Source organism: Sminthopsis crassicaudata, chromosome 3, assembly GCF_048593235.1.
Source record: "Sminthopsis crassicaudata isolate SCR6 chromosome 3, ASM4859323v1, whole genome shotgun sequence".
NCBI lineage: Eukaryota > Metazoa > Chordata > Mammalia > Dasyuromorphia > Dasyuridae > Sminthopsis > Sminthopsis crassicaudata.
In genome coordinates, this window is record NC_133619.1 from 78,547,287 (window position 1) to 78,564,502 (window position 17,216).

Sequence of the window (17,216 nt, forward strand, 5' to 3'; positions counted from 1 at the left end):
TAACTATATTTTTCAAGAAATCTTGTGCAATCTGGGCATAAATATAAATGATATAATATAGGAGGAAAACCAGTAAATATGGCATTTTGATCTACTGAAATCTTGCCTCTTTCTCCAATGTATTCACTATTCTATCAGTTAAAAGATTACATAGTTCAAAGTAATTTAGTCAAATGAAAAGTTTTGCAACAGAACATTCACCTCATAAACATAGGATATATTATCCCACAAATATACATACCATCAGTAGGAAAATTAAGTAAGCAATAAGGATCATACATAAGGATATCATACTTGGGGAATTGTAGGGAGGAGCATTTCACTCCTTTGATTGCTAGAGGACTCTAAAGTCTTTTGGTGATATTATAATTCTGCTCACACTTTCGGTCTCTTCCTCAATGGGTATGGAATCCTTGATGGCCATGTTATACTACTAGATCTATTGCTAGGAAAGCTTGCTATTCTATTATTTTTTTTAGCTTTGCTGTTTTTTAAAAGCTTTTTATTTTCAAAACATATGCACAGATAATTTTTCAACATTGACCTTTGTGTACTCTTGTGTTTCAGATTTTCCCTTCCTTCCCCTTACCTGCTCCCCTAGATGGCAAGCAATCCAATATATGTTCTACATGTTAAAAATATGTGTTAAGTCCAATATGTGTAAACATATTTATATAATTCTCTGGCTGCACAAGAAAAAATATATAAAAAAGGAAAGTAAATTAATAATAAAACAAAATGCAAGTGAACAATAACAAAAACAGTGAGAATGTTATGTTGTTATCCACATTCAGTTCTCACAGTCCTCTCTTTGGATGTAGATGACTCTCTTCATCACAAAATCATTGGAACTGGTACCAATCATCTCATTGTTGGAAAGAGTCACATTCATCAGAATTGATTGTCGTATAATATTTATATTGATATGTGTAATGATCTCTTGGATCTGCTCATTTCACTTAGCATCAGTAGATATGTAAGTCTCTCCAGGCTTCTCTAAAATTCTCCTGATCATTTCTTATAGAGCAATAATATTCCATATCAACCATTCTCCAGCTGATGGGCATCTACTCAGTTTCCAGTTTCTTACCACTATGAAAAGGGCCCCCATAAATAATTTTTGCTGTGCTGGTTTTTTAATCTTTTCCGATTTCCATATCTTTAGGGCCATCTCAGATATTTCAACTTCAGCATTCTGGAACATAATGACTAAATATGTTTCAGTACTAGGGGAAAGTAAATAGCTATTTGGTCTTAGTTATAGTATAATAACAGAAAAATCTCTAGGAATAGACTAGGTCAATCCTCATCTCCTACTTATAGGATAGATATAAAAATCTTCTTATTATAATCTAGTTTAGGGTCAGATAATCTAATATATCCTCTAAATCTTCTATGACTAACTTGCAATTGAATTTAAACAGAAAAAAAAAGAAAGGTTAAAAAGGCAAAGTCAGTGTTTTTCACTTCTAAATAACTATTGATAACAAAGACTAAAAGATATGATGGTATATTTTGGCTATGCAAAGTCCAAATCTTTTGAATTCTAATTTAGTATTGATTTTGATTTTTGTTCTAAACAGCTTATAGTTCTAAACACTTAAGGTATTTAGAAACAATTTTCACATCAAAACCAACTTTTTTTGCCTGTTAAAATATAATCAATTTCATTTTTGGTGATCTTTGGTGACAAATCTAATGCTTTTCTTGAAGAGTGAATTATACTTATATACAGGGAAGCATCCTTATATTCCACAAGTCTTTCACATCTCTATTTCTTATAATTTCTGTACTCTCCTATGCTCACCTTTTCAAGATAAGTCCACATACATATAGGCTTAACTCAGAGAGTCTTGAATTCTTTATAGAATTTATCTAATTCTAATCCTTCAATAAATGTTGGTACATAATTGTAATCAGCATTAAGCAAACGCTTACCACAGAAGCACTGCAACACAAGACAAAGAAATGTCTTAAGAAATGGCTGCATTTGAATTCATAAAATGATATTCCTTCTAGCTCCTCTTTCTCTTTAATACCTTATGAGCCATCTTTCCCATTTCGATGATCTTCTTTTAATCTTCTATATTATATGTAACAAACATGTCCAAATTCATATAATGCAATTCCCCAAGCAGCAATCTGCACACATTGGTCATTGCACAAGTATCTCACATTTATAGTACCAATAGTAAAAGTTAGTGTGAATAGATGGTCTAAAAACTATAATGATTCTTAACACGCATACTCTTTTTCTCATAAGAAAAAGAAGATAATGATAAAGATGACTTAGAATTCACTTATTTTTCTTTCTGTATTGAAAGTAGCCCTGGCCAAAAACTTTATAACCAAGCAGCCATTAATCCATCTTGTTTTAGAATTCTTTAAAAAAAAAAAAAAAAAAGTTTATTTGTATGTGTGAGGGTATGTGTGTGTGTGTGTGTGTGTGCATGCGTGCACGCACGAGCACTTCATTTAATAGGCTTAAGATCGATTTCTGCTTTAATGGATTTTGATTGTTCTTTCTAATATCTGAGCAAACTATTGTGCTATCTTTAAACCTCATAATTACCATTTTCCTTTTTCATTAGAAATTGCTTTTGTATCTGTTAACCTACTAGCTAGCATAGAGAAAGGTATGAAAGGATTACAGACTTATTGATTAAAATTTACAAGTTGTTTCTGAATATCTGCTATATTTAGCACACAAAAAAATGATTACAAGTATTCCAGAGGGCATGTTTTAGTCTGATCTTGATCCATTAATTATAATAAGATTAGGAGAAATTAGTATGAAAAATTTTTTAAAAAGCAAATATAGTTTTTGATTGTTTTGAAGAGAAAAAGAAAATGAAGTAATCCCAGATCCTATTCATTACCAGACGATTTTTCAAACATTAACTTTTTTTCTGAGATTGCAATATATATTATGAAGTCTTTTTTTTTTACTTTAACAGACTCTGTAATAGTTTTAAAGAACCATGTCCTATTCATTACCAGACGATTTTTCAAACATTAACTTTTTTTCTGAGATTGCAATATATATTATGAAGTCTTTTTTTTTTACTTTAACAGACTCTGTAATAGTTTTAAAGAACCATGACCTAATAGGATCATCATGTATGTTCTTACATGTGTGTATATTCATAATTATATGCATATCCTAAGAGGAAGGGAGAATTTGGGAAATGTAAGAAAAGAGATGGGAAGAATAGATTGAAAGATGTACTACTGAGGAGGAATAGAATAAAATGCCAAAGATAAATTCTAGAGATATTAAAATAGTAAGGAAATAATGACTGGTTGGGTAAAGGGAGATTAGACCACATGGAAAGTAAACAAAAAGTAGAAACATTTAATCATATGTCAAAATAGCGAAACAAATCCTTGCAGTAATCCTTTAGACTGAGTAAAAACAAAACACACTGAAACAAAAGCAGAAAGATATGAAGAATTGAATTAATTAATTAAATGAAAAATGTTAAGCATGTTGGATGTTAGTAAACAAAATGGTTATAAAGAAATCACTAAACTGAATGGCATCAGCCAAGAATTAGGAAGAATTCAAGGTTGAAATGATCAAATTCTGGTCAAAATGTCTGCCTATATTTACACATGCCCACATAGCATCTCAACCTCTTTAATCTAAGCTCAAAAGTACAAATGACCATAAATATATTATAGGATTAGAAATATGTCATTAAGATTCCAGGAATAACAAACTGATGAGTAGTACTGACTACACTGGCTTAGCTGATGGAATAAAGGATAGAATTATTGAACATATAATATTATTCCTTAAGAGGAAATCGCACTTCACTAAGATATCAGAGTATTTTGAGAGAGTAATTAATCATTTGGACAAAACTTATTTAGATGTGTAAAAAGCCTTTGACAAGGTTCCATATAAATGGCTTGGAAATAAAAGTAATAATGATTCTAGAATAATGGGGAAGAATAAAGAATTGTACTGTAGATAGGAAAAAAGATAAGGATAAAGAGGAAGTTCTCTGAATATGATGAAAGTGGGGGCCCCAAGGTTGATGTTGACACAAGTCAGTATCAAGTTTTTGAACAAGAGTTGCATTTAAAAAATAAATTCATGGTATCTTGACATATTCCCATATTCCTTCTTTGTATTTGCACAGGTTTTACTCCAAACCTAGAACAAATCCCTCCGTATCTACCTATTGAAATCTTTCTTTTCTTTTAAAGACCAACTTGCGTTTTTTCTCATGAAGTCTTCAATCCATCTAGATGAAAATGATCTTCCTTCAACATTTTTAAAATTTAATATTATTTAGTATTCTATGCTATGTTGATATATATATTATTATATGTATGAAAATGCACACACACACACACACACATACACATAGATGAATTACTTATGTATTTCCTCTCCTTACCCCTCCATGAGTTAGCATAGCTCCTTATAAAACAGGGTCTATGCTATTTCCCATTTTTAAATTCTTGTATACATAGAAGCTGGCACAATTCCTTGCTCACAGAAACCACATGCATTTGCTAAATTGAATGGAATTTTTGTTGATATGGGATTATAAAGTAGTTCCAAAAGTCAAAAGATCTATAATTAGGATGAACTTGAATTTGTACCCCAAACGAACTATGGCAATTCCTTGTAATTTGAGAGAGAGCAATGACAGAAAAGACTACTTTTTTTTTTTTTTTTTTTTTTTTTTTTTTTTTTTTTACAAAAAGTAGTAAATTTATAAGACTCCATTAAATTGAATAGTAATGCAAAGTGGAAACTCAAATAGGTTTAAGAAGGGTTTACATAAATTTCTATGGTAGTTTCATAATGGATTATTAAAGGAAGTTATTCTCTTTTTTTTTTCTTTTTTTTTTTTTTTTTTTTTGATGTATCAAGATCTCCAAAAAGGAGGTTTTACTGAGAAAAGATGATGTTCAAGGGGTACAAAAATTGGCAGACCGATGGTAAGATATTCTATATCAAATTGTAGAGAGACTGTCAACTATCCTGTTTACAGAATAGTTTTAAAGAATTCTGGGAGCATATTCCAGTGACTCCCTAATGCTTCCAGGATCAAAAATAAAATGCTCTGCTTGAGATTCAATGCCTTTCATAACTTAGCCCACTCCTACCAAGGAAGTTATTCTTAATCTTCTCTTGTAGAGAATAATTATGCTCTCCTATAAAATAGCCCTAGATACCACTGTCAGTACCAAAATACTGGGCTGGATAGAGATTATTTATAAAATGATGATTATAAATTATCTGTCTTTTAATTATTTATATTTTTTCTTACTATAGGTGATTCAGAATTGGTTTGTTCAAATAATCTGAATCATGGATGAATGGCATGGCTTAAAATCTTTTAAACCTATGAATTGAATAGTTGTTCATATTATTAGCTTTTGGGGTACTGACTCTTTCATAGTTTTTCTCTTAGAATTACTAAAATCCCATTCCTAGTATATATTCAGACACATTCATTATTAGTAAATTATCCTATATAAATTCTTCATCTGGGTCTTAGGAAAAAGGATGAAGTAAAGGCTTTGGACATACTTATCTTTCACATTAAACCAATATTTGTTTCATAGACATTGCTAAATTTTAATAATTTTAAACTGTAACCCACCTTTGCTAAATGGCCCCAAATATTCCATGTCTTAGAATAAAAGCATAAAAATGTAAAGGCTTTTAAAGTCATTAAAAAAAACTTCTAAAGAAAAATTATAAACAATTTTAACAAAAATCAATTTTATGATGGTCCTATGGTACTAAACAACGAATAACTCTTTGGTCTATCATATCATATACAAGCTACATCCATTTTCCTAAAGAAAACTGCTTGTTATAATACTTATAAAATGCTAAACAGCCTCTAAAGATTAGCTTTAAAGTCAAAATTTATAATCTTATGGCAAACATCATCACATTAGATAAAAAACCTGTCAATTGAGAAGTTAACCAAACTTCTTAAAGATTACATTAGGAAAAGATAATAGGTGTAAGGTGAAAAACTCACACTTATAACCAACCCTATTAATCTTTCCAAAAGGGATGGTTTTATTGCTCAAAAGAGAATGCTAGGCATTAAATAGTGCAAAGCTATGGAACCCCAACTACTCATGGATAGGTAAATCATAGTTATTTACCTAGACAGGCTTGGCACTAAGGGGCTAATATACTAGGAACAATGGAAGGAAATTGCTGTGAAGATTTTGGCTTGATACAAGGATAGATTTCATTTTTATTTTAATTTTAATTTTTTATTTTGTGGAATAAAATAATCATTTAACAACCAGAATCACTTAAAGCTTCCTCAGGGGATAGCTGGTTCTTCCTCACTGGAGGTCTTCAAATATAAACAACATAGAAACTAATCTCTTATTGGGATTGATCTAAAAAATATTGTTTTTCATGTATAGGATGGATTAGATGTAATCAGAGTATTTCTACTGATCTTTAAACTTAAATTATAGTAAAAAAATAATTGGTCATGTACACTCATTTTCTTCATTCAGGGTCTTATAAAAATAGTAATCCATAAGAAGACCAACATCTTGTAAGATTAAGGACAATACTATGTTAGGTCTATCAAAAATGAAATTATTTGCCACCTATCCTTGTATATAGCAATAAAAATATTCAGAAGTTTTGTTGTTTGGAATCCAAATCAATACTAACAAAAGGCAGAGTTGGGAATTGTGAGGGTGATTGACCAACCCAGAGAATATGTTTGTTTTGCACAATGTGGCCAAGATTTTGCAAGACTCACAGTTTTTGGAAAACAAGAATACCACAATGATCTCCCAAAGGCAAGGTTTACAGGGTTAGTATGAAGGAAGAAAAACCCATTAATGAAAACATGGTGATAGTTCCAAAAGAGCATTTTCAGTTCTAAGTAAAGACTGTGTAGACATGTTTACAAAATTGAAAAACACATGCTTATTATAAGTACCTGGATGTGTGTTTAGTTTTTTGCAATGTCAGCGGTTCTGATTGTCCACTACACATGATTTCACTATCTTCCAAACTTTGTGGTGAACCCTGCAGCAAAAAAAAAAAAAAAAAAAGAAAAAGAAAAAGAAAAAGAAAAACATAGGTAAATACACACATTCCACATAGGTTTTGAAACCAGAACAGAATGTTCTAACATTGCAGATGCCCTTGTGGTTTTGTTCTCTGTTGGTCAGATTCTCTCATCTCTGAAAAGACTTGGAAACAGGTGTTAATCATTTCACTTCTCACTGTATTATTTTCTTTCTTATTTGGTTTCTGAAATGCCCTCATGGACTTTTTTATATGCAGCACAATGTTGGAAATGATAATTTACCTTTCTGCTCATCAGCTACAAAATTGGGGGGATGGATTTTTTTTTCATATGAACAAGAAAAAAGAAGTACCAAGGGAAGATACCATTGACAGCCAGTGATGTATTGGCTTTAATGTACTGTACTTCACCATAGTCCTCATGGCAGTAATATAAACAGAGCAAAATCCATAAAAAACATCTTGCCTTGAGAGGTCACTTTTGTCAAGAATGTAACAGGAATATAGCTGAAAGACATAAATCTACAGCTGTCACTCTGCCAAGGAGAATTCGATTTAGAGTGTGATCTTCACCAGACCGAACCGAAAGACAACCATTTAATTTTTAAAATGGTAAAACTCTTTCCCAGTATAGAAGTAGATTGCTTTGAGATGATTGGTGGTTGAAGTTGTCATACTTCTGGAATAGTAATGGAAAAAATAGATTTAAAATAGTGCCTTACTTGGTAATTCTAATTCATATCAGAACCATTTCTTAGTTTGTTACCAAAATCATGCTTGAACACTTCTAGTGGATATTCCAGTGATCCACAGTTTCTCAAGAGGAGGAGGTTAATGGCAAAAGACAGACAGATGGATTTCCTAAGCTATGGAGACTGACTACAGAATGATGAATCTTTTTCCATATGGATAGTCACTTTTTAGTACTATGAATACAGATTGACCAAAATCTCTGGAGTTTTGAGATTTTTCTCTCTCTCTTTTTTAAAAAATAGACAAGGATGTAATGGCTTTTACTTATAAAAAGAAAACATAATCAAATACAATCTTACTTTATGTGAAATTTAGATTTAAGAAAACTATTTTAATTCCTTTAAGAAAACAAGGCATTAAGTATTATATTAACCTAAAGTATTTGTTTAAAGAAACCACATCCCTCAAATTAGCTTTATCTTTTTGACAAGGTAGCAAAATGGGGCATAGAGGTTATTGATTTAGTAAGATTCTTTTTGTACAAAGAAGGATGAAGAGGGATGAGAATAAGATGGAACATTTGTAGCTAAGAGACCTGAAAAATGTTCTAAATCTAATCCCACATTTAAAGATCAGCAAACTAAGTTCTAGAATTTGTTATTAACTTGCCCAAATAGTAGGCTGATTCAGGACTTGAATCTGAGCTCTCTGACGCCTAAAGCCAACTTTCCACCATCCCATGTTAATGCACACTTAAATGAAACAAAATAATAGTGTGAGCACACTATAATTTAGGAAATCAAATATTTTAAAGTAGAATGAAGACAATATGAGAAGACAATTATGAAGACATTATGAGAAATGTAGACTTTGGAAGGAAGAGAATGGCAGGGAGATGGTGAAAACCTCATAAAATTATAGATTTCTTTAAAAATTGAAGTTCAACAATATTTATTAAATGCCTGTGTAGAGAAAGGGCACTTCTAACTCACTAGGGGAAATAAAAAATTTAGATATGTAAGGATACGGTTCTTGCAAAACAAGAGAAGAGAATTGTAAGGGCCCTTTAAATGGGCGGCGCCACAGTGCAACAAGAGATTTGAGTGGCCCAGAAATATTCTCTGTGGATATAGGACTGCTCTGTGGGTAGGATCCTGTCCATATTGAGATAACTTCGTAATGGGTGACGGTTCTCTCGCTGGTTGGCTGTGTGTGTGACCTCACAGGCCCTTTATAAGCCCACTGCAGACAGCAGTCACTCTCTTTACCTGGCTCCCTAGCCTGGGGTAGCCAAGCCAAGCCAAGCTGATAGATACCTGAGAGGTAAAGAGTTTGGTAGAGAACATGTGGGTCTTCAGACCAGGTGTTCACTAGGGAGCTGACAAGTCAGGGCATTATGTGAGTTGGTATAATAAAGGCATTTAAGATTACATGTGGCTGTTCTTGAGAGTGCTTCTGGTTATTAAACTATAGATTGAAGAGATTGTGGCCAGAGAACTTTGAAGGCCTCAGAGGAGGCGAGCCGGGTAGAGTTGACACTGCAAAGGTCAGTGGTCAACGGTACTCTGTTGGGCCTAGGACAGACTGGTAATAGTAACTGCCAGGAAGGCATGTTACATAGATATGATAGCATTTATGGCTCAGGTTGCTTTTGGTCTAGGAAGGAGATATACAAGTATTCAATTGTAGCACATAATATTATTGCATGATAAGCACTTCAAAATAGTTGTACACAAAGTAATTGCTAATTGCTGACAAAGTAGGAACCTTTCTGGAGGAAGTGGAACAAACTAGAATTTAAATGATGGATATAAATGTCCAAGGTTTAAAAGTTCTAATAAGTATATTATTTATATTGATTGCATAATACTGTTTTTATAACACATTCATGAGCTAAGTAGAAAATGTTGAAGCAATGATTAGAACATCTTAGGATTCTGAGTCCAAAGATTTTTATCTTATCTCATAGTATAGAGGAGCTACAGCAATTAAAAATCATCGATGAAGCTTCAGATTCAAGAATATGAACTTCATGTCCATCTATGTACTATCAAGGATGTAGGTTAAATGTTGTGTGATGTGATCTGACATTTGGATCAGCTATATATATATATATATATATATATATATATATATATATATATATATATATATATATATATTGTGGATAGAATCCTAGACTTAGAATGGGAAAAACCTGAGTTCAAATCTTGCTCCCTGTCTACCTCAATTTCATCATCTGTAACAAAAAAATAATAGCAGCATCTATCTCTCAGGATTGTTGTACATAATAGCTAGCTATTAATGATTATTTGGGTAAGCAAACATTTCCTTGTAGTAAAAGTGGACTCTCCTTTATTAGTGCTGTGAAAGAATGTCCTAGCCAACAAGTTGAATGTTTGGGGTCTAGAGTAATCTGAATACTCTTCCAGCATGCTACAAAACTTCATTCTAGGTATTTGTTTATGGCTGTTTATAAATCAAAATGTATTAAATAGAAAGTCAATTCTTGTTTATTGACTCAAATGAGGAGGAATATGGGGACACAGTCAAATAGATAAGCCCAAAATGGCAGATAATTAAAAAATCATTTTTATTTAGCCTTGGGAAATGCTTTTGTGCTTATGCATGGTTATAGGAATTCCCAATACATCAAAGAGAATAATGAAACCTGTTATATAAAAGTCTGACTCTCCATATTAGTCTCAGAGACTCATAAGATGTGAGGGCTGGGAGAAATCTTAAAGATTTTCTACTCTAATCCACTCAATTTGTATACCAAGAAACAATCCTGGAGAGATTAAATGTCAAAGCAACAAATCATCACCTTCCCTCATTTTATGCTAAGAGTGGTATTAGATATTTCGAAAACTGACCAAATACAACTGGTCACTGACATTAAGCCTTCTAGTTCACACTTTCTTCTTCAGGAAGTTAATTCACTTGGTAGTTCACACCCTCACTCTTTAGATTAAAAAAAAAAGCAAAACAAAACAACTCTCTTTCTTTCCCTTTTTCCTCTAACCTGAAGAGGAGCAAAGATCCTATTTATTTCAACAAAATACTTAATTAAGCTGAGTAGCTGGCAATATCAATTAGAATCGGAAAGCAAGATTGGCCCAGCTCAAATGTGGATAATCTGTTCAAATGCAGATAATCTGCTCCAAAACAATTCAGAGTTAACTATAAATTAGAAGCAATCATATTAGTCAGCAAGTGGGTACCAGGAAGGAAACATACATATTTAATAGAAGCCTATTGTTTAATTTCTTAGTAGACTATTGGTCCTATTCAATTTCTCAGCAGAAGAATATTATTTTTAAAAGTATTCCGAATTTATATTTAATTCCTCTATAAAAGAATATTATTATGAAAAGTATCCTGAAGTAGATGCCCCCAAATGGGTAATAACTATTATATTATTTCAGCTAATATATTTCTCACCTAGCAATACCATGTATTGCTACCTGTTATACACTTAAGCAAGTCACTTAACTTTTTAGACTTTTTTCCAGTGAGGGACACAAATTGGGGGGGGTGTGTGTAAAATAAAGGAATTGAAGTATGATCTGTGACTCAAATATTTTCTTGGATTAAGGATGGATTCCTCCTCATTAGTATTAGGAAAGAATGGACAAGGCAATAATTTGTAGATTTGTGGCTTAGAATAGTTTGAATCTTTCTGGAACATTTTATAAGACTTCAAACTTCATTCTAGACATTTATTTCTGGCTTTGTTTCTAAAGAACAATGTATTGAATATTGAACAATTGTATTGAATATAAATGGGAGGTGCATTCAGTACAAATGTATGACATCAAAGGGAGGACCCTCCTAGTTCTAGATCTAGTATTCTCTACTTTTTCTATCTAATCTAATCTTATCTTCAAGCTCCATAAGTGAAAGGAATGACAAATACCTTTGCATATTGAGTAATAGCAATGATTAAAAGGCTACAAAAGAGTAAAAAATAATAATAATTTTTAAAAGCACAACAAAACAAAGCAAAAAAAAATCCAGTTTGATTTTTAACGTTGTAGAAATGCTTTCAGGTTTTGGGATCTTAGTAGTTGAGTTTGGATAGGCTCTATCTTTTCTCTCATTCCAAGAATCTGAGGAAATAATTAAAAGGCAATAGTGTGAAAGTACTTGAGTCTTTATTTCAATAAATTACATGGGCAAAGGAAAAGCCACAGATTTAAAAATGAAGATGACTTTCTTTTTCAAACTCAGCATGCTTATGTAATTTGAAGATCTGTAGGAACATGTCTTTTAAATTAGGAAGTACAGAAGGAAAAAAGAATGTTAATTTAGACAAACTTGAGACAGACACTGAGTCTTATGGAATGGAGTGTAATCCTTGGATATGGGAAATGTTATTGCTTTCACCTGAATGCCTTATATTCATTTCCAGCAATGGTAATGCCTCTAGAAGATCTACATTTAAATGTTAAAAAAAAAAAAAAATAGATTCTTTGTATTTGCTCTGGAATACAGAGATGTGATAAGTTTTATCAAATGTGAAGCTGTTTTAAAATGTATTTAATCTCTTTAGAAGGCTTTCCTGCCAAGAAAGTTCAATAGAACACCCTGTGTTGCCAAGTAGGCAAGAACATTTGTGTCTCTCTTTTATTTGGGCAGGTAATGTGGCTCTCACAACAGACAACTTTAATTACCAGGTTTTTTTTTTTTGGTTTTTTTTTTTTAAGTGAACATTTTTAGCAACACTTTCAGGATCACGGGAGCATTTTCTGACAGCCAGAATGAGTTGGATTTAAACATCAACACACTATATTTAGCTTTAAAATCAACACTTACATAAATATTCCCAAACCAATTAGCAGCAGCTGGAAAGTAAAGGTGTTTACATTTAGTTACCTAGAAGTGTTCATGGGCTACAGAACAAAGACTGAAAGTCCAGGATGCTAGGGGGTATGAGTATTAGCATTGTGTTATCCTTTGTAACTTGTCCTTGGTAGAGTTACTGCTTTTATATAAAAAAATATATTTATTGAAACATCATGAGTCATACTTTTGCAAAACAGATATTTTCTACTTTAAAAAAATTATCTAGATGATCAGGGGTGGGAAAGAGTTTTTTGACCTCTTAAATTCCCTTGGCCATGCCTCCCTTTTCAAGATAATAAAAAACAATTAGATGAATTTCAACAGCTTTTCTTTGTTTTTGTTTTCTTTCATTTTTCAGATGTGAATTAAAACTCAAAATCAAAACCCCTCAACTCCCCTCTCTGTAGCAAAGATAGAATGGCCAAAGTCTTCAAATAATATTTTCTCTTTATAAATAAAGGAAAGAATATGGGCTTGAAGTTTTTTTCTGATGAACTTCAACCAGGTTTCAAGATACCTTTACACTAAAATTGACTTATGCTAAAAAAATTTTTGGAATTAAAAAAAATGATTTTCATTTTGGATATTAGTCATGTGCACATTCTAAAATTATATGGGAATTAAAATATAGGAGTTATAAAAATACCAGGATATTACATGCTTGGCAACTCCACATAATAATTATAATGAGAAGTTATTCCTAGGCATAATTTTGGAATACTTGTTTCACTTTCTCAGAGTAAGAGTGTCATACCTTTGGAAAAAAAAAAAGGCAAATCCAATTACATCTGATGAGTACACTTAACATGTTGACATGCATATAGGTGGCTCAAGCAAATCTGTGTGCATACAAAATGTAAATTCAATTAACATTGAAATTTTGCTCATAAGTTTCCATAGAGACTTATGATATGGTAGCAGGAACACTGGGATTATAGTGATACAATCTAGGTTAAAATCTTGGCTCTAACTTTGTAATCTTTAGTGACAAAGTAGGGACCTTTCTGGAAGATGTGGAACAAACTAGAATTCAAAGGATAGATAGAAATGTACTAGGTATATAAGTTCTAATAAGTATATTGTAATCTTGGGTTTGCTTTGTTCCAATGTGTTGATCATTAAGTCTCAGTTTCCTCATCAGTAAAATGGAAATAACATTTGCTTAGTTGGCTTCACAAAAATTTTAAAAGCTAATAAGATGGTGTATGTTAAAATAGTTATAAAATACTAAAGAACTACAGAACTGTATTATTTTTGGCACAAACTCTACCCTTCATTCTTGGACATTAATTTATATTGGAATATCTCCCATCCATCTTCCTAGCAGCTATTCCTAGGATGAAAGTGATATTTATAAATCATCAAATTTTATGAAATTTGTAACTATACACTGAACCTTGCCTATATATATATATATATATATATATATATATATATATATATATATATATATATATATATGTATGTATACATATATATATAGGTCAGAACTTAATATAAAAAATAATTTCACTACACAAAACTTGAATAAATGCTAGAATGTAAGCTTCATGTAGACAGAGATCTTCTAAACTTTCTTACTGTGTCTGTGGATCTTGATCTATAAGAATAACATATCAGTCAAATATTCAATGGAGTGGAAAGAATAAATATTTTGGTGAACAAATGTTCATTTTCCAACCCATTTTTAATTTTCTCTCTTTATTACAACAAAATCTAGTAGGTTGATTGATACAGCATCTTTCTTTCAAACACTTCAAAACACATAACATTCATAACTATATTAGCTGTAAGATACAGAGAAGAGCTGCGTGTCAGCCCAAATTTATAGAAAGGGGAAAAAAAAAATCTACTTTTGTAGAGTGGTCATCGTTTTTAAAGAGCAAACCAATCAATGGTACAACCAGGAAAGGGCAAGAGAGTCAAGAGAGTGAGAATCAATATATTTTAGAAGGCATGCAGTTTGGTGGAGTTCAACATGTTTCTCACTTCCAGGGGACAGCTGGATATCAGGAGATTCCTGTCTCTTCTCCCTTCCTCCATTGGCTATGTATCTTAAAGTAGAACTATCTTACCCTGACAGTAGGAGATATCACATTCAATGAGGCAAAAAAAGTGAAGATAAAGAGATTGAGTCAGGAAGACTCATACTCCTGAGTTCAAATGTAGCCTCAGACACTTAGTGGCTGTGTGGCCTTAGGCAAGGCATTTTACCTTGTCTGCCTCTGCTCCTATAAAATGAACTGGCAAAGGAAATTACAAATCACAGTATCTTTGTTAAAAATCAAACAAACAAAAAAACACAAATAGAATTATGAAGAGTTGGACATGACAGACTAAATAACAAACAAAAAATAAATGAATAAGTGTGTTTTAGTTGTACTTTCTCTTTGATTTATGGGAAGAATAATTTATGGTTACTGTACTTATGATATCATTTAAGTAAATGTCTTTACTTTGAGTTAATTATTTCAATTGCTTGATTATTAAAGACAAAACTCATTGATGGGGAGGGATGGTGACCCATGAGCTATACTTTTAGGAGTGAGAACTTCACAGTAAACCCTGTACCTGGAATCAGTAGTTAATCTCTGGAGGACCTAACCTGCAATTCAAAAGCATGAATATGAAGGAATACTGGATAGGAAGGATAGTTAGGCCCTAGAAGGAAATTTACAGAAGCATTTTGTTGATATAGGGATGAACATATAGATATTACCATCAAGTAACTGATTAGCACATTCACTATCTAGTTATAATTTGCAAACAAAATGTAAATCAAATAAAATTAAGGTAACCTCTCACTTTGAGGGAAAAAAAAAAGATAAAAATATAGGAAAACAGCTCATTTAGGGAATCATAACTTACATTTCTCCTAAAAAGAATTAATAGATTCCTTTGAATTGGTGATATCCCTGGATGCAATAAAATTAATCATTTTTAAACTAAAATATTTTAAAATTTTTATGAATTTCTTTTTTTTTTTTTTTTTGCAAAAGCAGAGGCACATTTGCAGCACATTGTTAAGCTAAATATGTCTTTAATAAGTTACTATCTGATTAATTTTCTTACACAACAAATTAATAGAGATCATCTGAGGTGACTCATATCAAACTGTATCCATATTGAGTTTCCATCTATTTATACTGAAATATGGTAGGGAAGATAAAGTAAGATTTTTTTAAAAACTTACTCAACTTGCTGTCATGTGTTGTTTTTTTAACTTGAAAAATCTGCAAGGTGGCTCTGACTAAACATGGTACTATAAAGTCAAAACACAGCTGGGAATTAAAAAAAAATCACAAAATGTGTCTTGTATGTGGACAGACACATTGATAAACCTCATTTAGGTACCAAAAAAAAAAAAATGAAAACCACTATTGATTTTAAGATCAGCATTTCATTTGCTCCGTTAGTCTTTCAGCATAGACTAATACCACCAACTATGCCCCTTTCTACACAAATACATGGAATGAAAGATTACTTTTAAAATACTTCACGCTATGGAAGTTGATCTGTTCACCAAGAAAATAATAGCTCCCCTTGCAAAAAACTTCTAGTGTTTCTTACTCATGCTCAGTGATCAAAGTTCAAGCATAGTTAAAAAGACCACAGAAAATTAAATGTATTTAAACCAAAAAAAAAACAAAAAAACCCAATTTATTTGTAAGGCTGTGACAGAGCAAAAGCTCTTTCTAATTTCCGTAACATCATTTTTATAAATACATTACTCCCTTTAGAGTTTAAAAAAAACCTTCAATTTCAATTTATCTTCCCCTCCCAAACCCCTAGTTTTCCATATCATTTCTCTCCTTCCAAAATAAATATTCCTGAGGATGGACCAAATGCTGTTAATTTTCAAAATGATAAAAATATTTAAGAAGAAAACTGCTTTCACCTAATAGATGTTCTCTTCTGCTAAGAGCCTGGTATGGATCATGCTACTACTATAAAATATGATCAAAGGTATTTTTAACATCTGTTTCTCTTTCATTTAATCTAGCTGTTTAAACGCTGTCATTCTCTTAACTATTTAGAATGTAGCTCTGTCGACATGGACAGTTTCATGGACCAAGGAGTGTTTTTATAACTACAAATCATTTTCCTAAGACAGGTAAGTAAAATAGAATAGAGGGAGTGGGGATAATATGGAAAATATAAAAGTTTCTGTCCCATCCTTCTTTTAGGTTTGTTGGCTGAAAAAAGATTTCAATTAAATTCTCCTGTAGTAAATCTATTACATGCATTTTAGCAAAGTAATAAAAATTCCAGACTTGGTTAAATAAGAAGATAGTTAAAAGGACCAAATTCTCTAAGGGCAACTTTTAATTTGCTTAGAAATTTTGCACATGTAGTCACAAGTGACTACTTGTTCTCATTCAGAACCTCACAAAATCTTGAAACTTTTGGACAAGTTCATTTTCTATTACAGCAAGATATTCTAGGCATATAAGGACTTTAGTGAAATCTCTTTGAGATTTTAAAAGATGAAGTCACATACTTTAGGAAAAATTCTAAAATTGTGGCAAAAGGAAACTACCTTGTGCAAGAGGAAAGTGAATGCTTGTAGGTTTTTTTCCCCCATGTCTGTCTTTCTTATTTCTTACATAATTCACTCTGTTCTCATCTG

At 31.8% G+C, this 17,216-nt stretch overlaps 1 protein-coding gene across 5 annotated transcripts in view; it reads right to left on the minus strand.

Moving 5' to 3' along the window:
* PARD3B (par-3 family cell polarity regulator beta) overlaps positions 1–17,216 on the minus strand; it is a 1,277,739-nt gene that overhangs the window by 579,200 nt on the left and 681,323 nt on the right. For all 5 annotated transcript variants that reach the window (XM_074298957.1, XM_074298956.1, XM_074298955.1 and 2 more), the window contains one exon: positions 6,954–7,042. In XM_074298957.1, coding sequence (XP_074155058.1) covers positions 6,954–7,042 — 89 coding nt within the window. The remainder of the gene's footprint in view (positions 1–6,953; positions 7,043–17,216) is intronic.